This window comes from Zonotrichia albicollis, chromosome 15 (assembly GCF_047830755.1).
Source record: "Zonotrichia albicollis isolate bZonAlb1 chromosome 15, bZonAlb1.hap1, whole genome shotgun sequence".
Lineage (NCBI taxonomy): Eukaryota > Metazoa > Chordata > Aves > Passeriformes > Passerellidae > Zonotrichia > Zonotrichia albicollis.
In genome coordinates this window covers 13,539,592-13,563,097 of record NC_133833.1, presented here as the reverse complement: position 1 = coordinate 13,563,097, position 23,506 = coordinate 13,539,592, and the positions used below count along the sequence as shown (strand labels likewise).

At 38.3% G+C, this 23,506-nt stretch overlaps 1 protein-coding gene across 22 annotated transcripts in view; it reads right to left on the bottom strand.

The window, feature by feature from the left end:
- The window catches only part of TENM2 (teneurin transmembrane protein 2), a 1,510,370-nt gene that overhangs the window by 214,445 nt on the left and 1,272,419 nt on the right, over positions 1-23,506 (bottom strand). For 20 of the 22 annotated variants that reach the window (XM_074551980.1, XM_074551988.1, XM_074551987.1 and 17 more), the window contains one exon: positions 8,664-8,873. The exons of the other annotated variants lie outside the window; for them this stretch is intronic. In XM_074551980.1, coding sequence (XP_074408081.1) covers positions 8,664-8,873 — 210 coding nt within the window. The remainder of the gene's footprint in view (positions 1-8,663; positions 8,874-23,506) is intronic. 22 annotated transcript variants of the gene reach the window in all.

Here is a 23,506-nt window from a genome sequence, read left to right as displayed (position 1 = left end):
GAAGGGATGTTGCAGACATGCATGGGAGAACTGCCAGGCAAAGAGTAAGGCATTAATAGGGCAAGAAAAAAAATAACACTGAGAATAATTAGTAACCACTGATCAGTTTCTCCAGTGATGTGCTGAAGTTTCTCAACTCCTCTACTTTTTAAAATAAGACTGAGTATCTTCTGAAGGAAAAAAAATCTTAATTTTGATTAATTTAATCGTGTTTTACATGAAGACAAACTCAGTTTCTGGAGATGTTAATGTGATAAATAGGTGGCATATATTTACAGTTTGCCTGATAAGATGCTAATATGTATAATCATATTAGAAACAGGTATCAAAACTGTAAATCCATTAATGTAATTTTATAACTAGGAGTAATAATTAAGCACTAGATAAATGCACAATTTATCATTTAAATAAACCAGAAGTGTATGGCATATCAAAATCAGAAAATCCATAAGACAAGATATTGACTCAGATGAAAAGTGTTGCCTTGCTTTCAAGTGTTTATAATGGCACTTATTTGGATTTATGGGGAGAAAAAAGGAAGTTATTAAACTTTGTGCTGTTACAAAACCAACGAACTAAGCCACCCACAGAACCTTCTGTATACAAATATTGCAAAGTATTTTGAAAAAAGGATACCCTAAATTTTAGGTTCTCCACTTTATAGCCATGAAGTGCAAACAATTTGTATACGCTCAACTCTTCACTTTCAGTCAGCTACAATATTGTGTTGGGAGGCAGCTAAAAACATGAAATGTTTTCTAAATGTTGCCTTTCCGCATAAACAGCAGCACTATCCACTGTGGAAGCTGTCAGGACTGTGCCACTGCCAGTGAAAGGGAGATGCAGTTCAGAAGATTTAAAATTCTGTATCAAAAGAAAAAAATATTGAAAGCCTAAAAAGTTCTTCCCACACAGCATCACTTATAGCAGGGACTGTTAGCAAGAACACTTTTAGCCTTTTCTACACACAAAGGAAAAACACACAAACAGCATCTGGACTCAGCATACAAAAGAAAGGAATGAATAAAAAAAGATTTTCTGCTTATAATTGCAGTATTCTCAGTGCCTTTCAGTTTTCAAGTGAGGTACCAAGTGTAGGCACTGATTTTCTTGGTGCAATAACACTGAGCAACAATATCCAGCCTTTAAGCTTCAAAAGCTTCAACAGCTTCCCAAAATTTCCCAGTTACTGGTGATGTCTAAGAAGCTGCCACGAGACAGAATAAGCATTGGTAATGAGAAAAGGCCACAGCCACTGAGGTGTGTCCCAGCCATCGGGGAAGCTGTCAGAAAACAGCAATACACAGAAATGGATCCTTGGGAAGTCTGTGCTGCAGCTGATTGCTGGGGGGGCTTTTATTGCCACAGGGGTTCCCAGTTCAACACATTTACAAACCTTAAACAATCAAAAGCAGCTTTAAAAAAAAAATATATATATATAATTGCTCTCCAACTCTCAAAACCATGGTGAACATAAAAAACCCCCCTAAACAACAGAATTCAGGTCTGTTCTCAATTCTAAAGCTTTTTGTAATTCATTATCATTTTTATTACCATAGAACCTTCTGTTTGAGATTTGATTGTTGTTATTATGAATTCATAAATTAATAAATGGAATGTTTCTGCCATATCTTAATATCTAGAATCACGTCTTCAGGCAGAAATTCAGACATCTGCAGGCATCATCAACACAGGGTACAGAGATTAGCAGCAGCAATAATATCAGTAATAGTTGCAGCGACATGGAGCTGATACTTTAGAAAAAGTACACCCTTCAGTTTCAGTGGGAAAACATTGGTCATGCTCTTCCCTCCATTTCTCATTCCAGATCTAAGCTCTAAAATTAGACTCTGCTCAAGAGATGCAACAGAATGGGAATGTAACTGGTCATTAAGGACTTAGAGAGGTATTAGAAACAAATTTGGAAAAAAAATTATTCATTTAAAGGCTTTGACACTACATCCACACACTGTTTAAACAGTACATGTACAAAGACATTCTTGCTTACAGCCTCAAAGCTAGGCCTGGCTCTATAGCAGAAACTAACACATAATTTACTTTTAATTTGGAAACAGAAACAAAAATATCAGTATCACCCTTTTTCTGCATTGCTGTAAAACATCAGAAGCAAGTTCCTTATGGCATTTCCTTGTAAATATATTGAGTAAGAGCCACCCTTTCTCAGGAGAATTGCAAACACAGCTGCAATGCAGGGCTGCCTTTTGGAGACAGTTATAGGAAAGCACAGGAAATAATTTGGGAACCCCAAGCCTGGAACTTCAACTGATTTTAACTATTGCTACCCTTGACAACAGTTAATTTGTCAATAACTTGACAAATTCTACAACGTAATATTCTGAAAGATGTTCCAAAAGATGCTGCTGAAATCTTAATCAAATACAGCAGCTAGGACAGGAAACTGACGGTGGAGGAGGCCAAAATTTTCTTTCTGATTATTGTTCCTCCCTACCCGACCTCAGAAGGGATACACAGAGATCAAACAAAACCAAAGCAAAAGTAAACAAACACAAGAACAAACAAGAAGCAGCAGAATAAAACAACACCCTCTCTCCTGGCCCCAGCTGCAATATTGATAAGGGGAGGAAGATTCCAATTCCTTTTCTCTCCCATTACCTACTGAGCTATCCAAACTCTTTTATTTATTCTCTGAAGTAAAACAAATGCAATTGTTCATGAGGATTAAAAAAAGGAAATAAATAAAGCTATGGATTCTCAATATTTGTGGCTGCCAATGTATTTTCTGTCCTGTAGGTTGACAGGTACAGAAAATTGAGGTTTCCATTCAGTAGGGGGTGATGCTTCACCATCTGAAGGGATGTAATCATTTTTCTATAGGATTCATTTATTTCTTAAGGATGACAATAGTTGTGCATTTTGGTTTGCATTATAGAGTAGAAACTGGAAATACTTCTTTATTTGATGCCAGACTGTAAGAGGGCTATAGAACAAATACTTCCAAGCACTCCCAGCAGAGAACGTAAAACAAGTTCTCCAGCTACAGTGCATTAATGAAAGTTCTGGCTTCTTTCAGAAAAGATTTTTACAAACTTGATTAAACTGCATGGAGGTGGTGGTAATTAGACATTAATAACAATGAAATTCTATAGACAGGTAGTATCTGTGGAACACAGGAGATCCATCTAGATATTTATACTAAAAATAATGAATATTGATATTTCATATAATATTTCCACACAACGGGCTCATAGGAAAAAGGAGTCTTATTCTTTATCCCAACTCTAACTAAAAGACAACACTAAAGAATAATTATTTCCTTCAAGCCAACCTGTTTCTCATTCCTTCTCTCCTTGCTGCCAAAAACTGCTTGTGAAAAAATCAAAGCAAACCCTGCCTTCTAAGCAGTGTCCAAACAACTCCGTGGGCTGATACTGTTACACTGAGCCAAATGCTTTGTGTCACTGTTTCTGAGCCAAAAAGACATGCTAACACCAAAAAAATGGGTACCATCCCTCCTTGCAGTTAAACTCCAGCAAGTTCTTGACAGCAATCATGACAATATCTAAACCACAGTTTGGATTTTGCCCCAAATCAAAATATTCCAGAGATCATTCTGCTTCTGCTTTCTCATTGTTTGAGTGGTTGAAGCTGATGAAGGTGTCAATTACAGATCCATTATATGAAAACCTAATGTGTGAGTAGGTCTACCCTGTGTCTTTTACTTGGACTGAAAAATGAAGAAACAAACAAATTGGCTTTGTGTTGTGAGTTCAAAGTCTGGTTTAACAGCAATAAATCCTCTCAAGTAAAGGCAAAAGTGCCAACAACAAAAACCCTTCTCTTTCTTCCACATAAGGTTGAGAACCAGCCTGTTATATTGTATTTTGACTAAGGCCATTAAAATGGCATTTCAACAAGCTGAGTTATATTATCAAAACAATTATATTAAACACATACAAGAAGAAGAAATAAGCCTGTCCTATTGTTACCTGTAAGAAACCATCTCAGGAAATGGTAGGGCAGGAACTGACCTTCTTTTGAAGGGGAAAAGAAAAACCCACTAACTTTTCATGGCTAAAAGGTCTCATTTCCTTCTACAATGTTTGTGTTTTTGCAAATACTATCAGCAGGTGCACTAGATTTCAAAAACCTCTTGTCCTTCATCACATATAATTGTGCCACATATTATATTAAGAAATACAAGCAGAGGAATGTAAGTGATGGGAGTTCAATTAAAACCAGCATAATATCTCGTTGCATAGAAAATGATCCTGCAACTGAAACAGGTTCTAATGAGAGAAAAAAGGAATACATTTCCACATATTTTTAATTACATAGAACTTCCTCAAACATGATTTTTAATAATATATTCCATTAGGTTAACATCATAGTTAAAGAAAGTGCATTTTCTGATTTCATTTCAAGTTTGATTTTGAGCAATTATTGTGTCATTGTTCTGCAGCAGAAAGGTTGAATTCATTTACTGGGTGGTTATGCTAGTTATGATTGATGTCGCTTCTCCAAATGATAAACCAATCACCCCGATGATGTAATGTCATTTTAAGAGTGCTATAATCACATTTCTCTCAAACTGGGAGTTTCTGATGAGTTCTAACAAAGATTTATTGTAGATTAAAGGCCTTCATAATATCAACAATAGATTGCTTATTTGATAGAATATTTGATTAGGTAGTTTTTTCAGGCAAATGATTTTTTTCCATATATATTAAGCATGGCTCTTGTGAAGGGCACAGGGCAACACATGGGGATGAGTGGCCCCTCATACCCAAAAAGGTTCATCCTAGACCTGTTGAGAAGCCACCTGTAATTACAGAGCTTGAAGCAAGAGAAGTATCCAATCAGACAAACAAGAGGAAGCTTCTATAGTGTGATTAGTAGATGACAGTATTTAATGTTGTGTATTCATATTCAATATGAATATTTCAAATTTTTCATATTCAACATGTACTTTGAAGACTGGGATAGAAATATTTAAAGAAGCAGCTAGAAAAATCTAGAGAAAAATTATAAATGATTGTCAATTATCTGGAATTTAAGCCTTACATTTAAGCATCTACAAATCTTCCTTTTTAACCCAAGCCCAAATTTAAGCAAAATATTTACATTTAATTACTGTCTCTCAAATTCAAATGTCTGGATCTATATTGCTAGGTTTCCAAAGGAACTAAAAAAATACACTAAAAAAAAATCAAAAAGAAAAATAAAGGAACACAAAAAAAAACCCCACAACCAGAGCATGGTCAATGTTTTCTTATCATGTAGATAGTAAAAGCCACTCTGAAAATCTTTCAAGGATAATGACAAGCCATAAAAAGAAGCAACTTTCTCCAATTTAATGTATAAGTCATTATCTGTCGTATTTTCTTATAAGCTCTAAAAATAAACATTGTGAGAACTAAAGAAAAAAGCGACACCACTAGGAAATGCTCATTATTTTCCAGAGGATCCATTAAGACCCGAATAACTCATGCTACAGAACACTCTGTGGTGATCAAGCCATTATGCATGTGTGCATAGTCAAAGATATTTTCAAAGGACACCTACATCTTATACTCTGAAAATTAAATGTCATTATAAATTATATTACTGTTTATTAAAGAAGAAAATGGGATGTGGGGAAAAAAAGTTTTAAAACTTAGAATAAACAAAGCAAAGCCAATCAGAGGATGCCAGAAAAGTTCCTTGGGTCAGCCCACAGAAACAACTGTTAAGCACAAAGCTTTTCAGGATACAAAGAAACAGTGATTATGATTTAAAATGAAACATAAAGAGCTCTTCCATCAAATTTTCTGACTTTTTTTACTGCCACTTCCTTCATTTGGCTTCCTAAGAAAAGCCATGCTGCTTCTCTCAGTCCCAGCAGTGGCTGCAATTACTCAAGTATCCACCAAGCCGCTTTTTTCAGCTCACATTCCCTGACCTTGATTTTCTTCTGCTTATTTCATCCCTCTCCCATTTACTTTTTCCATTCCCCTTTAAAATCTCATCAAGTGCTTGATCCACCACACCTTTCCGACAGAGTTCTCTCACCCTTTATTCCCTCCTTCAGCTGTGAGCATTCCCTGCTCTGAGACAGGCAGGCATCCCTCCTGCCCACAGGTAATGAGCCATCACCAACCCAGCAACCAGAGCTGCTTTTCCATGAATATCCTTTTACATTTCTCTGCCCTAAAGTCCCCTGTCATTTTATTTCCCTGTTACTTGGACACACAGGTGCTTTTGTCAATCTCCACAAGCTGACCTTGTTCTTAGCACCCTGCCATCACCTACTTTCCTACCCCACCATCTTCTCTTAGTATTTTAATGTCCTGTGAAAATTCATTGGGGAGCTCCAACTTCTGCTCACTGTCTTTGAAAGAACTGCTCACCATGCAGGAACCTTCCCTCTCACCCTGTGCTAGGTTAAATGCTTCCTTGAAGGCATTTAGTGACAGATTTTGCTGAGACCCTTTTGAGAACACAAAGACCCTTCAATCAGCTGGATCACCCTTCTCCAGAAATGGCTGAGCCCTGCAAAATCCTCTTGAATGTTTCTAAGGCATGAAACTACACTGACTCAAGGATGAATTACACCCACTTCCCACCCCCTCCCCATTTCCATGGCTTCTGCAGGGCTGTCCATTACAGATTTTGAGACCTGCAGCTCTCAGATCACACCAAATTTCTTAAAACCCCATCAAAAGTGGCATCATATTTTCCGGTACACTCAAGGAGCAAGGAAACACAATTTCTGAATTATTTGTTATCATTATATTGCAGGGGTTCCCTATTGTTGTCTCCTTATTAGAAGAGTTCCATACCTCCTTAATGGTTCTCGTGGGCTTCTCCTCACAGCACTGACTTCTTCACAAAGCAGCCACTGACTCCAGTTCTCCTCTCACCCAGCCACCCCACTCTGTTATAGCATCTTCTTCTCATTGCTTACAGCTGTGGCCTGATAAAGTCAGGCCTTTTCCTAATCTTTGATAATTGGCCCAGCTGCAACTCCTTAGGGGTATGATTACTTTCTACACTATCTTTATTTTCTTATATTCTATTCTCCTGCAATTATTATTTCATGTGCAATGATATTTTAACATACCTGAACAGGGTTAAAGGATAATTCAGGATGGAAGGAATGCCAGGAGGTGCAGCACATGTTGCAGTTGAAACAGCCACTATACACAGAGTATCCTCCTACAATATCAGAAGGCTTCACAAGCATTTGCCCTTCTTGTTCTTTAGCCCAACCCTTTATCCCCTCCTGTTGGTGCCCTGCCCCTGTGTGCCCTCTGCTCCCTTTGGTGGGTGCTCGGTGCCCCTGGGCTCTCCCTGGCTCATTGCTGTCAGTGCTGCTCACAGCTGTGCCCATGGGGATGGGGCTGGGCCAGCCCCACTCCAATCACCACAAACTGGGTGCCCACAGGTGCCCAGCCCCACTCCAATCACCACAAACTGGGTGCCCACAGGTGCCCAGCCCCACTCCAATCCCCACAAACTGGGTGCCCACAGGTGCCCAGCCCCACTCCAGTCACCACAAACTGGGTGCCCAGTCCAGTGCCCTGCCAAGCAGAGACAGCTCTGAGGTCAGAGCAAGTAGCTCAGGATTTCAGCCAGCACGTTCTCAGAAAGCTCCAAGGACAGAGGCTGGACAGGCTCCCAGGGCCACCTGCTCTAACACAAAAATTATCCCTAATGTCCACTCTGAATGTTCTGTTTCAAATTCTGCTGCCTGCTCACCCTCCCACCACACCCAGCCCCTGTTAAAGAGGGTGTTCAGGTGTGCAGCCCACAGTCCCACACCACACAGAACCTCCAGTGCTGCTCAGAGCTGCCTCATTACAGCAAATCTATCCCTTGGGCAGACCAGAAACTGCATAGAAGCTCCACACCTACTGTGTTCAGTTAAATAACACACAACATATCTCTAATAATAAAAAAAAAGGTGCTAGAATAGCTTTTTTTTATTTGTCTGTATTTCTAAAAAGGGACTGCATCTTCACTCAGTTTTTGGCTGTCAAAATGAAAAGTCAGCACCTACTAATAAAAATTAAAATAGAAAAATGAAAAGAGAGGAAAAAAGAAGAAAGAAAACCCTAGGCACTACAGATTCCATGAGTGATAGAGCTGCAAATGTTTTAAAACAGTGGCCTGAAAGACAAGAATTAATTTGCTGAAAAATAGCAGATCTTAGTTAAATGTGACATTGTAAGTACAGAACCAGACAGATTCAGAAACAAGAACAGACACAGACTGGCAGAAGCAACATGCATTTTTTAGATACAAAACCTCATCACCAAATGATATATTACATTAGCCCATGCAGAACAAAGAACTATTGTGTGTACATTTCTCTACTACCAGATGCATCAAGGAGCAGGAAACCTACTTTGAAAAATAAATCCCTCTGATGACAAGAATTCAATAATATTTTTTTACACAGCTCCTACCATACTTCAAACTAAAAATCCCTCTACAGTAAAATGAAGGAACACCATCTATGATGGATTGCATTTCCAGGAATTTTCCATTAAATAAAACAGTAAGATTTTCTTTGCCCCATTTCCGTAGATGCTCTCAATTTTCTGCTGATGCAAGAACACATTTGCACACATTCAAAAAGAAGGCTTAGAACCGGCACAAACATGCCACAAACAAACTCCATATGTTTGCAATTTTCTTACCACTGCTGGAAGCCTGCTGTGGCCCTGAACACGCTCTCAGCAGATAAGAATTGGGAGAGAACTCCTCGTCAGGGTTGGTGTCCATGATTTGATGGGACGTGTTGCTGTCTAGCAAAGGCATCTGGCAGCTGACTGGTGGAGGGTTATGGGAGCTGGGCAGCTGGGCAGAGGGGAGAAGGCTGGAAGAGGACGTGGGTGGAAGGGGACGACCTGGGAGAGAGGAGAGAGGGATCAAAGATCAGCAATGAGTGCAATGAAAAAACCCCAGCAGCCAAGTCATGGCACTGTAACCTTCCATGGGTACACTCCAGTACTGCCATGCTCAGCCCCCCTCAGTCTCCTCACTGGTACCAACCTGGCCCTTCGTATCACATTTCCTGAAATCACATCTGTACATCTCTTAAAATAACAGTAGTGTGCTGATTGGTTTTTTGTTTTTTTTAACCAGGAAAATTGCTGCAGCACAGGAATCTCTCAGAGGGAGGAAACAGCCCAAGGGCTTTCTTTGAGCTAAGAATGCTCTGGACCTTCCCAGATCCCACTGAGAGATGTGACAGGAGGGGACAGCAGGACTGAAAGGCAATTAATTATTCCACTTTAAAGATGGGCTAAACTGGAATCTGGGCTGGCAACTCTCCGTTCTGCTGTCCTTCCTCTCCCATTGCTTTCCTCACCAGAGCTGTAGGAGCAGAATTTCCTGCCCAGCCAGGTTAATTCCAACCCTGAAGCCCAATCCTTAATGGGTATGAAATACCTCAGCCCACAGCAACAACATGGTCTTGGTCACCCAAAGCAGTGATATCAATTCAACAACAAAAATGTTCATAATTATTCATCCTATTCTTTTGTGAACTCTCATAACTTTACATTAATCCATTCCATCAAATGCACACAGATGAAGACAGGTTTTTTTTTTTCATTGTGTGGTGGGTTTTTTTTGCATTGCAAGTTTATCTAGTACATTGAAAAAACTCTTCATGAATAATTTAAATGTAAGAAAATATGACCTTTGTGATACTGCCAAAGTCTGTAAGGCAGAGATCTGCTACAAATGTTGAAACACAGCAAAACTACATAAAATGCTGTATCTTTATTTCCATCATTCTTAAAGAAACAGTAGAGAGAAAATACGCACTGATTTTCTCACTGGTTATACCTTCATTTTCTTGAATCAAGGACCCCTCACTTTGTATGAATTACTCTAAGGTTTGTACCATTAAGTAAATATATGGAATCACACATGAAATTCCAAATGAGGGGGAAAAAAGCAAGAAAATGAAAAGTTCCAGCTCCCACATATAAATTTTATCTGGGATGCAGCAAAATACCAAAGGCTGAGGTAGATACTGAAAACCACCAACTTTGTACTGCCTGGTACCAGCAAATGATATGAAGTACTTTTTTCCCTTCAAAAACTTTTGAAATAAAATAAATACTAGAACACAAGCACGTGAATTTTATGATTATTTGTTATTAATTTTTTAGCGCTGGATAAATTGTTAAGACTGAATGACCAAGATATTATATGACAGAAATAGATTTAAGCTACTCCATAGTAACTCCCATCTGCAATCTTTTATGCAGCAGAAAATTCAATATGCATTGAATATTTTCACTGTGGACTTGCATTTGTGAGGAAATAATTCTAATATTGATGATAGGAATAATTGCTGTTATTATTCATGATTATGCTATTCTTATGAAATACTACCAGAAAATCCTAAACATTCCAGGGATGTGATTGAGCAAAACCAGCTTCTAATTATTTCTTTGCAACGTGCAGAAAGAAGCAGAGAGGCTGAGGTTTGACACACCTCTGACAGGAACGTGACACTCGTGCCCACTGTGTGCATTTAATTTTCACATATTCTGGCTCGGCTTCAACACTGTGAAGTTGAAAGAAGCAGCTTTATAAATTCCAAATCTGCACTGGCTGCATGTATCATATGGAAATGTATTACTATACTATAAAACTGTTGGATGTGTGAGGGTATGAGATGAAGGAAAAGATTTTTTCCTTTTGTGGAAACTACATATGGTATTTTAGAGCAATTTAGGTACAATTTTGCAGAATACATTGAGAAATGAAAAAAACCCCTCGAATCCTGAGAATTCTTTTGTCAGGAATGCTAATGACATTGTTACCATCATGAAATAATACAGCCCAAGTCCCTGAAGAAAAGGCAAAATGTCTAATTACTGCAGCTCTGTTTGTAGCTGGGAGGAATCAGAAGGTATGGAGCTGTTAAAATGTGGCATCATTTTGGTGGGAAGTTGGCTCCTGAGGAAGATCTGCCCACAATCACGTGCTAATGGCAAAACAGAGATGCCTGTGAGCCGCAGAACCCACTGCCAGTCCATCCTTATCCCATAAACAGCCAAATTTAATTAAAAATTTTCTTGTTGGGATGGTCTTGGTCTATCAAGTTGATTTTTTTGCATCTACTAAACATCAAACTCCCACTACAGCCTTACCTACCCTCTTTGAGAGACTCTTAAAAAACATTTTCTCTCTCTCTCTCTCCACTCCCCGCCCCTGAAACACACAGGATCTCTTAAGACACCCAGATTTATGTAAAATTAGGTGGGAAATGAATTGAAAAATTACTACACAGGAACAGAATGACTCTATCAAGCTTTTTTGCCCTAAAAAAATTAATCTAAAGGGTAACTATCTGTAGTACCACATTCAAGAGAATGGCTTGTGAAAGTCCCAACGTGTGGGGATGCAGTTAGGCTATAAAGAGCATCATATATGTAATTTATTTGTTACTATACATTCATAAGTGAGAAATAAGGGGTTTGATTCATACTTACATTAATATCTTGGTCAAATAAGTCCAATGTAACATTTAAAAGAACAGACTAAGCTTTGCAGGTTCTATAAACCTGTCAGACCCATTCATGTGTCTGCAGACATCTCAACAGTCATATTTTGAAACTTCTCAGCTCTTTAAAATATTCTAAATTTCCCTTGCTTCTCAATGGGATTTGCAATACCCTATGGTCTATAAAAATGGTGTGACATTTGATATCATCATATTCTATTACACTGCTGTTTTCAAAAGTTAAATCATAATAGAAGTTCCTACAATTTGTCTTCATATAGTAATATATTAAAGCTTCTCTGAATAAGTTTTTTATCTAGGTGAGCATTGGCAGAATCCTATGTAATGGATACTTACAGTGACAGCAATAATGTAATTGTGTAACACAGTCAAAGAAACATAAACCAGATACAAATGCTAGAAAGGGAACCAGGCTTAAAGCTGATATATTACATTTTCAAAAGGGAATTGTATCAGTTCTTTTCCCAATATCTGTTCATATGCATGCTCATCCTGCATATACTCATGCATGACAAAGACTTGTACAGATACTGAATACAGCATTCGTAAGGCATTTTTCAAAAAGCAAGCAGCCAAGAAGAAAAAACAAATTTCCTCTCCTCCCACCTCTTTCTCCTGTCATTTCTCTTATCTTGCTTTTTGAGAGTGAAGAAAGAAATGTGGTAACTCTTCATTCAGATTTGGGCTTGCTTTGGGCTTCCACACCACACTGCACCTCAGCCTGCAAGGGCCTTCTTTACCCTCTTTTCACCTATGTTCCATTTTCCTTTTAAATCAGGCTCATGTTTCTTCACCAGCCCAGGAATTTTTATGAAACCATTCCTCAATTACTGCTACACTTTAAGTCCCTAATGCTTAAAATCTGCTGTAGAACCTACATTCAGAAATCAGGCCATGCTCACAGGTGGCAATGTCTCAAGCCCAGACAGGGAAGAAGAGTCCTGTTCATCTCAATCACAATAACACATTGGGAAAAGAGATACTTCAGTTGCTATTAGCCTCAAAGACCACACCATCACCAGAAGGACAAAAAAAATACAAAGGAAAAAAAAAGACTGCCTGCAATCACTCCCAGCATGAATATACATAAATAAGAGACACAATCAAAGAAGAGATGCAAGCTGCTCATCAGCTACTGAAGGATATTTGAGATACACTTTTCGTATTCTGTGTTCTTCTTCCTCTTTTAAAGGACCTGTAGGGTTTAGTGGATAAATAAAGCCCACATGTCTGTAAAACCCTGGCCTCTATATTACACCATGGTGCAAACAGGGAACAAAAAAAATCCCTGGAATTTAACAATTTTGTGCAGCAATTATGGAAATGTGCATTCCAATATGTGTGTGCACATATTTATACACTTTTTTTATACAATGAAGTATAGTTACCCACACAACTCTAGATAGATATGCGTAATATCCAAAAGCTTACATTATTTTAAAGATCTAAAGATTAATCCAAATTCTTTAAATAGCTATTTTGCCATTAATTTGGACAGGAGGGAGGATCACAACCTATGTGTTGCCATCTCTCACTCCTAAGTTACTCATTTCAGTCAATCCTGTCATTTACCACCCCCGAGTCCCAGGTGTGGTAAATACTGATGTCAAAGCTTCTTGTATCTGTAATGCAATTCTCAAGCTTTTTCCACTAGCAGAATTTCTCTTCTAAGGTTAGACCTGTGTAGCAAACATCTGTGTAGAATGTTCAACCCTGAGCATTTTCAGCATGATTGTCATACACCTAGGCAGCATATTGATAACTGACATTTATGACAGAAAACCTTCCTATATGTAGAGGCTTTTATAAGCAAGATCAGCTTTCAAAAGCTTCAACAGCTGGTAATCCTCACAAGACAGGGGTTATGATATAACTGCTCTGTTCTTCTCTAAGGATATCTGCATGTAAAGCAGCCAATAAACATAAATGGTCAGTAAAAGCTAAATTAGTCACTTATATTGTTATCAATAAAGCCCTTTTGTTTTACAGCTCTGGTCAGAAGGACCAGGGCTCAGGTAGAAAAGGCAGACACAAGTCAACATCTCCCTGTGCAATCCCTGGCAGGTTAGATTGCAGAAAAAAGGGAAACTTTAAGGCAATTGTTTTTAAAAAGCAGCTCTTTGGAAGATGTAGTGGCATGCAAGTGTTAATGCAGAAAGCTGAGGAGGCAGAGTGAGAGCAGAGGAGTTGTTTCTCCATAACTGATGGCATCAGAAACACTGTGTAAAATACTTAATTGGCAATTAAGATTTTGACATTTACTGATTGAAGCTGCTGATATTCATGTTACACCAATACAAAGTATAGGACCCTGTGCAAAGTAATCCCATAAAATTATGTTAGTGACTTATTTGATGGACAGGATCATTAACTGCAGTCGCTGCATTGCTCATTTACACCAAAATTATACACAGAGGGCTATCTAGCAATGGAATGGGGGGATGTTAACCGGAGGTGATAAAAGAGAAGGATCAGATCTCGGCCTCCTTTGCCCCCTTCCATCAGGAAAGCTGGCCAGAATCAGAACAAGGACCACAGGCAGGACTGTAACAGCTCACAGCCTCCTCCACCCAACACATTCACACAATGTTTTCAAGTCAGCCTAAACTGAAGCACCTACATTGTCAGCATTGCTAAGTTCACTGTAAAGAGTGAGAAAAGCTGCTAAATGTGTCAGGAAACAATTAGATAAGGAAGGTGCACATTTTTGCAGTGCAAAGCACTATGAATTTAGCAGGTAGCTGATGAAGGTGAAACTTTCCTGAGGTACAGCACATTCAGCAGACTCTTCTCTTCCTCCCCAGAAAAATTGCCTTCTGCAGAGGAAGAAAAATATCTCCTTCTAATATGTATGCACAGCACTGCTCACCACTGGCTTGGGCCCTCTCAAGGGGGGAGCAAGAGTTATATTGAATATATATATATATATATTTATATATATAACTATATATATATATAGTTATATTTTTATATAACTATATATAACTATATATTGTATACATATATGCATATTTAGTATATATATATATATATAGAGAGAGAGTGTGTATTATATTTAATAAATTAAATATATATTGTCCTAAATGGCACAAAGAACATAAATATTTTTTACTTGGTGAATTACTACAGTTAACTGACACGGATGGGGAGCAGCATATGTGATTTTTGTAGCTAAACTGACATCTGTGCTCCTATTCACCAGGGGCCAGCAGAGCCCCAGCAGGGAAAGCTCTGCCCAGGGGAGAAAGTTCTTCCCCCAGAGCCAAGCAGGCTGTGCTGGCTGCTCCCAGGAGAGGCAGGAGCTCCCAGGGGTTAGCCAGGAGCAAGCAGCAATGCTCAGCCAGCTGTGCAGAGCATTCCCTTAACCCCTGACTGCAGGCTGCACTCAAGTGATGCCTTGAGGAGGCTAACCTAGAACAAAGCTAGGCAGAGTAAAAAAATAAAGTAGGGATTTATTAGAAGGCCTCAATGGATATACCTTGGACAGCACAAGAGGCCAGCCAGGGCTACACCCAAGATGAGCCCAAAATGCATGACCAGTTGCAGCCATATTTTCTGAAAAATCCTTTCCTTAGGATTTTTACTCCTGTGAAGCTGAGAGGCCTCAGGAACACAATGTAAACAATGGTTATCTGCTGCTGTGGAATGCAACAGGTGTATCTGGGATTGGTCTCATGTGGTTGATTCTAATTAATGGCCAATCACAGTCAGCTGGCTCAGACTCTCTGTCCAAGCCACAAACCTTTGTTATCATGCTTCCTTCCTTTGCTATTCTTAAGCTAGCCTTCTGATGAAATCCTTTCTTCTATTCTTTCAGTATAGTTTTAATATAATATATATCATAAAATAATAAATCAAGCCTTCTGAAACATGGAGTCAGATCCTCATCTCTTCCCTCATCATCAGACCCCTGTGAACACGGTCACAACCAGTCATTAAATCTCTCACTTTTATAAGTTTTGGTCCCTTTTCATATTGTAGTTAATATTCCAACTATAGCTTTAGGTTATGAAGTTCCATCCTCCCTGTTTTTCCCTCTTCAATTCACCATTTACTTATAATGCTATTTATTTTATGGTTATACTTTTTGGGCCTGGAGCTTGTAACTGTTGTCCTTGGTCAAGCTGGAAAAGGATTGCTCTGTTTACCTACCCTGTGGACAGAACTCACTAACAGTCACTGTGAAGCTCAGAGCTACACACTAAAGCAGCACAGAATCTGAAAAATAAGAAAGCTGAAACTTAAGGCATTACAAGAGGGAGAGACAAAACAAAAGCCCCAAATGAAGTATGTGAGAAAAAGAGGGAAAGGAATCAAACAGTCTGTGATCATTTTCTTCAGCTCCAAGTTGTTTCCTCTTGCCTAAACTGCTGCACTTCTTCTCTAGGGCAAACAGGATTCAAAAAGAGCAAAAGAAAAAGATATAAATCAGGATTTGGATGACAGAGAGTTATCAGTGAAGAAAAGTACTTCCAGTCCTCCTGAAGCTCCTATCTCCAAAAGCAAACAGGCACAAAACCAGCCAAGCTAAGAAAAAGATTTTCACAGAGTCTATTTCACAAAAGTCAAAGGGGAAAACATGGTCTTTCTAAAAGCCCACACCTGTTTTCTGATGTGTGTAGGTATTTTTCTGCATCACAACAGACATGAAGGGCCACTAAGGATGAAGCTGATGCCATCTCATCATTCCAGGGAAAGAGAAAATGGTGCTGAGACAATTAAAAGAGGATAGCAAAAGAGAGATTTAGACACAGTAAGTCACCACCTGTGATTTATACCACAGTGAATCAGCAAATGCAATTCACTACCACAGGTTTGTGTTTCTCCCATTTAACAAAATTAGTAACTCCCTACATCTTGCTTAGTGTTCTCAACATTTGTTCAAAAAAATTAATTCTTTATTTTACAAAAAGCAAAACATCAAACCATAGAAATATATTCATATTTTATATATTTCTTTTCCCTCTCCTCTGAAGTAAAACCATTACTGCACAACTAGGAATACACTCTGAGAACTGCAGATAATAGAAGAGGGAAAGATGAAGAAACACCAGCAAGTCCTGATCCCTGTTTTTTTTTTATTATAGATCCATTCTAGAAGCCTGTTTAAGCTTTGTTATCTTCCTTAAACCATTTGACCTCTGTACATGATTAATATTTTCTGCAGTACTGCACATGTGTAATCTCTGAATATGAAAATCACTGTACCAACAGAAGATATTATCATTGCAAAAACTCTGCAGGAGAATGAGACTAACTTGGAAATCAATCACTTCTGACTTCCAGCGCTGAAGTTAAATTATTTTTTCTAAGCAATCCATCTACAAAATGTATCAGTTTTATGAAATTTGGATATTAAAAATAAGGAGACAGTCATGACTTCAGAATTATCTAAACCAATTCAGTATGTAAAGGAATAATTTGCTGCTGTCAAAAGCTAATGTCACTTAATTCTTGTCTTGTTAAATCATCTGATGCCCCCTTCTTTTTTAGTTAAACAAAGATAAATAATAAAAGCAATTTACAGCTAGAAGATGTTAGGGTTCTGCAGCTGTTCAATGTCTTCTGGGCAGATTAGATTCTGTAATGAGAAGTTACAAGCCTCATTTTATAAAAGCTGTTGCTGTCTCAGGAAAAACATCAGTGAATAAGATTAGAAAACCCTTTTGCTTCATGAACCTATTACACTCACAAGCTGATTACTTGGCATATGTTTGATACCTTCATAGCTGGAAAACAGTAATTTGTTTCAATGATTTTTTCCCATCACTCATAAAGTCAAAATGTCTCCTCTAATATTACCCTACCTCAGATTCAGCCAGGAAAACCAGAGACAAATCCATGGGAACAAAACTCACACCAAGCAGAACTTAACTTCCCTAAAAAAGGTTCTACTGAACTAACTATAACTAACATTAAATTTTAACAACTTATGAGCTGCCTGTTCCTTGTGGGACAAAAATAACATTCTAAGATTAGGAATGTATTTAGAAGAAACTTACTGGAAGATCCACAACCATATGTGAATGAACTTTATGCTAACTTAATAATATCTGCAGCTTTTAAAATTGGGAAGAAAGAAAATTCCCTGTTTATCAATCCTACCAGCTAAACATTCATGTCAGGGAATTCCACTAACAAAAGGGTGGTAATTAGGCGCTGGGTAGGTAATTAGCAGGCACCCTGTGAAATCCTCCCTCTCAGATCAATCTGGAAGTACTTGATTTCATCTTCATTCAGGGACACCAGGAATTCAGACTGAGCTGGGCTACAAACTTGTTTCCACTATCCAAACACCTTCTGTTTACCTTCACCTTATTTTAGTGAAATTCTAAGTACTGTTAAACAACCGCTCACACCATCTGCACTGCATTGCCCCTGAATGTTGGCTTTATGTCTGTTAGAGAAATTTATTTCTAGGGATGTTGCAACACTCAGCATTTCAAGTGCCTGGAGCCACTAATAGGTGGGATAAATAACAATATCTTGAACAAACATGAGAAAACTCCAACCTGTAATTATTTAACAACTCTGTGAGAATGGTACCTAGTCAGTACTAACTGGTAGGAGTTGGATAATGATTATGGGACTTGTGTTGACTCTTTGCAGCCTACTAATAAAAGCATCTCCATTTTCTGGAGGAAAAATGAGAAATGAAAACAAGGCTTCACACAACCCACATTATGTAAATGGCCAAATAATTTAAATAATATGCTTAAAATCTGCTCTATCATGTGCCAGTGCTATATTCTGGCTAATTCTGCTTCAGGCTATTAAAGACTACTTTTCTTGGTTCCACCTACAGTTAAAATATGGTGTTGCTTTTTGCTTTCTAAATGTGTGGTGCACACAGTTCTGAATTAGTGCTGTCCCACTGCTGTGACACACTCTAGAGGTGTTTTTATTTTAGTGCTGGCAGATAGGGAGGTGCAGTGATGGGAATGAGTCTTCCATTATTCTTGATAGTTGAATTTACATGACATAATCTTGAGATTTACATTTTCCTTGCCTCATTTGGTTTCTTCTCTCAACATCCAGCTTTGCATTTCTTACACCACCCAAATTGACTGAGCAGGAGTTTTGGGTGCACAAGCAAACTAAAAGTTGGACTTTCCAGTCCTCTCTGTAACTGGTGGGATTTTCCAAAGCACAAAAGCATATCAGAATTTAACTTCGACATTTAACAGGTGCTGCAGATGTGTAAGATTGTTGTGATATTTTACAATGAACTCCTGTGTGCCCCTGCTGAAGTTAACACACCTGTAACACATCCTCCTTCCAGGCTGAACACCCATCCCAGCATTTAACAGCAAAGCACAGTGAAACCTCCACATCAGTCAATGCAAACTCTATTTGTGCTTTCAGCACAACCAGAGTTTCTGCAGTTTTCTGAAGTCCTGAAATGCTCCCCCAGCTGCAGTCTTTTCCTGACTGCAATACCAGGCTGCTGGGTTCATTCAATGCAGATTAATTCTCTGTGCTCAGGTCTAGGAAAACAGCCTGGACCCAAAGTGAAATTTAAAATCTAAGGGGATGTGAAACACCATCACATACATGAGCTAGGCTTAGCTAACTCTTGAAAATCTCTCTGATGTTTTTTGGTAGATCTAGCTATACCCTGAGTGAGGTAAGGAATACACAAAGTACCCCAGCATAGGATTATGGAAAACCTACCAAATCACATACAAATAAGCAGATAAAATTTTGTTCTCACCTAGTATTGAATAAGGTTTGAAATATTTCCATCTTTGTAAAGGTGATTTCCAGTTCAGAGTTTGGGAAGTAGACTCAAATAAAGAATCAGAATATAAACTACAATCTACAGACCACACCTTAGCTGAAGACTGGAATCTGCTCACTTTTCTTACATGAAAACTGAAAACTATTTCTTCTTAAGTGAGAAGGCTTGTGTCAAATTTCCCTTTATGTGGAAAGATTTAGCCAAAATAAAACCTGAGTGGCAGACTGCAACATAACAGTGATCAGACCATTAATTATTTTACCACTGCTGTGTATCCCCATAATTAATGGCACTCCGTGAGACCAATACAGGAAATTAAAATTTCCTTTTAATGAAAAGAAATTGCAGACATGAAAGGCCACTATATGAAAAATGGATCTTGATTCTGCAGTACTAAAATAACCTGTAACCTGATTAAAAGGCATTTGGAAGCACAAAACTAGATGTGTTAAAAAGGTAAGAAATCAGAAGATTTCTTTTTCATTATAGTTACACTTCAAGTTGCCAGAATGAAGGAATAAAGATACATGTTCTTTCCCTGCAACAAATGGGCTCTGTTCCATGCTTTTTGATAAAGCAAAAACCCCACTGAAAATCAAACAGGCTACAGAGTAGCTTGAATGTACCATTCTGTATTTCAGCACAAACTGTATCTTTAAAACAATGACAGTTTCTCTCATCTTTTCAGTCTTAAAGCACTTTAAAACTCCAGCCCAGAAATACATGGACAAAGAGAAATTAAAGCAACTGAAGCTGAAATACGCTACTTAGGAATCCAAAGTTTGTTTACACCATTAGAAGGCACTCAAATATATATCCCCATAAATGACAAGGTCCCAGCAGCAAATTAACAGGAACAATTTTCCCATCTCAGGAGCTGTCAAGATGGGCTCTGTTAGCCAATTTATCTTACTCCAGCACATCTCTGGTGCTTGTCAATCAATATGTGAAACATTTGGTGTTGATTGCCATTTTTCTATCCACTTCCTTTTGCCTCTCGTACCAGGCAATTTACTGCAAGTCAATCAAGGTTGAAGCAGACCTTGTTTAAATAAAACACTGTTGAGTTCTTTTCACACCAACAATTTCAAAAACAGAATGAGCTGTAGCTCTTCACATTTACATTTATACTACTTTTTCTGTTTTTCCCAAATGCCATGCTCAAGCTATAAGTCATAACTAAACTCAGCCGAAGGCTTATGGAGAAATCAGTCAAGGAAGATGAACCGCATAGAACTGTAAATGCTTTTGCTGTCAAAAATTCAGGCTATCAATGGAGACAGACAACATTAAAAAGTACTTAAGTAATCTGGGATTGTTTCTTTTTTTACCCTTGCTTGAAGTCAGGTCTCCACACCAGAAAAAACAACTTCTAACTTGTCTGAATTTCTTAACTCTGGATAAATATTTCAAATATTCATTTATGCTGGTATTTTAGGGAAAGAGGAGCTCAACTACTGCGTTTATAGCTGCATGTTACAAATAAATGTTTGAAGAAAGTCAATTCTCCCAACAAGAACTTGGTCCCACATTAAGCACACCAGCTTCCTCTCACAGCTTCCCTCTCACATTCAGAGGAACAATTGCAGAACAATCCTAGGTCACACTACAGCTGATTTTGGCACCATCTTGGCATCACCTGTCAGCAGTGAGGCAGGGAAATAGGGCAGAAGAACATCCTTTGCACCATGTCTTTTTACAGGTATACAACTGGAACAATATGCACTTACAGTATGCAACACGACACTTTTCCAACTTTCTACACAATAACTTGGTTTTACAATCAACACCTACAAAACCTCTCTAGTGTGCTCAATCTTGTTTCAATTTTTAGGTTCACCTTGGACTGCAGAATTAACCCCATAACAATTCAGAGCAGTGGCACACAGAATTACTGTCTGCTGGGTTGGAGCACCCATTAAACACTGCTAGGTGCTATAAGTGCTTTTAGGTGTCATAACTAGGGACTGGCATCCATTTATTGAGCTTAACACCATTATTTATCATATTCCCATATGTATAAGAGCAACAAAAGAAAATGTAAGTCAGACCAAGCCCTAAGATCCCCAAAGGAGAAATCCCTTATGGGTAACACAGGACATATTCCTGTAATAACAAAGAGAAAGAAAGTGACTATGTTACTGTTATTGGTGAGATCATCAACTCCTGCCCTTAATTCTGAAAGACACAAAAGTGCAAGACATTCAAAACCCCTACAAGCTTAATCAGATATACACATTAGCCTACATGAAATATACTTTATTTAATATTTATTATATGTAGACACGTAAGAAAGTCAATACCTCACTCTATGTTAGAAAATGAATGGTCATTGAAAGATAAAAAAATCCTCAGTTTCTTCTTTGATCAACAACTTACAAATTTGCAACAACACCAAATTGCCTATAATTAACCCCTTGTAAAATTTAATGACAAGAAGACTCCTGGTCATTTGCTTATACTTTCCTATGAGACCCAGTATCTTCTTGATCCATAGCACACAGAAGAAAATACATAAAATGCCTGAAACATAGTCAGAGACTGAGTGAAAAATAAAAACAAGTGCATTACAAGGCATATACAATCACCAGTCCCATCTTGAGCAGTATACTTAAAAACTATGCCAGCATAACAAGCACTACAACTCAAATGGGATGCATTTCACTATCTTTTGGGTAAAGAATGCTCCAGATCTCCAGATTAATTATAAAATAATAAATGTTAAACAGTTTAGAGTACTAGTCTCAGGAATGAAAAACCTCTGATGTTTATCCTCCCCAAGGGGCTACTGCAGGTAACCCTGCCCAGGCAGGCCCCAATTAAAGGATCTTCCTTTATTCTGCTGCAAGTAATAGGCAGGAGAAAAAAAATCAAAAAAACCCAAAATTCGGTTAATATATAAGAGCTAGGGGTATATCATCTATATGGATGTTCTATAAACACATACAAATACAGACATACACACACTCAATGTGTATTACGCACACTGGGATATGTGGGGTCCTAACACCATCAAGAGTTGATCTTTGAGTTATTTTCAGAAAAAATTCTCATTGGTCATGAGAAGGAAGTTATGTTTTACTTGACATTGATGTCACTAAAACAAAACAAACAACAAACCCAAAATCAACAAACCAGCAAGCTGGACATATTAAAAAGTATGTCCTGCAAGGCAAAACCAGTTAGCCTGATTTATACCAATATGATCCATGTTCTGCTTCAGTAACAATAGCCAGGAGCCCACTGTAAAAACTATCATAAAAGTAATAAACAATTCCAGATTGCCAGTTTTAATTAAGGGTGATTTCCCTGCTGTCCTCCAAAAGATGCCTCCTACACTAAAGCACAAAGAACCACACTGATATAACATTTATTTTAGAATTTTCAGTGATTTTCAGTGATAGGAGACCACTTAAGACATCACAAAATTTCCCTTTCATTTCTCTGCACCTATCTAAAACATGCCTTGAGAAAAACCTTCAGAAATCTCTGGGCTTCTTTGGATATAAATTTTGCCACAGGCCAAGGCATGCATGAGATTTTTACAATCCTCTCAGCTATGTGCATGCTACTCAAAGTTTGCAGAAAGCTCATGTCTGGAATTCAGGCTTATAGCTGGGCTCAGCCAAGTTATTGAAAAAGCATTTCCTCCAAAATAAACTCAAACACAACAAAAAACCCCCTACATCTGCTTAGGAAGTGTCTCTCTTGCTCACAGCAAAGCCTGTCTTTTCAGCAGTAGGATTTTGCCCGACATGTTGTACCAATTTTGTGGTATGTGCTTTCTGACTGAATTCCAAAGGCAATATAAGATGTTTCTGCCACACGAGGAAGCAACAGGTGATGGGTGGAGTTATTTATTAACTGAAGGCCCTAAATCAGCAGCTGGCTCAGGTCAGAGCAATTCACAGCCTGTCCCCTCTCTGCCCAGCCCCTTGTCCAATATCCTCCAAATCTCCTCAGACTTTCCACTGGGGCCCTACAAAGGCTGAACACAAGGTTTGATGGATTTTAGGGAATGTAGATGAAGTTAGCAAGACAGAGAGGCTCAATATAGAGAGAAGCAGTGCTCACTGCCAGAGGGCTGCAGAGTTAGTTACCATCCTCTCTGAAAAGGGGATCACATATTTCACTATCCTTACCATTAGATGCAAGTCCAGGACTTTCATCTATTCCTACCCTTTTTTCTTCCCCCATCCAATACCAGATTGCTTGAAACCTTAATTTTAACAAGAACCTGCAATTTTAGCTGC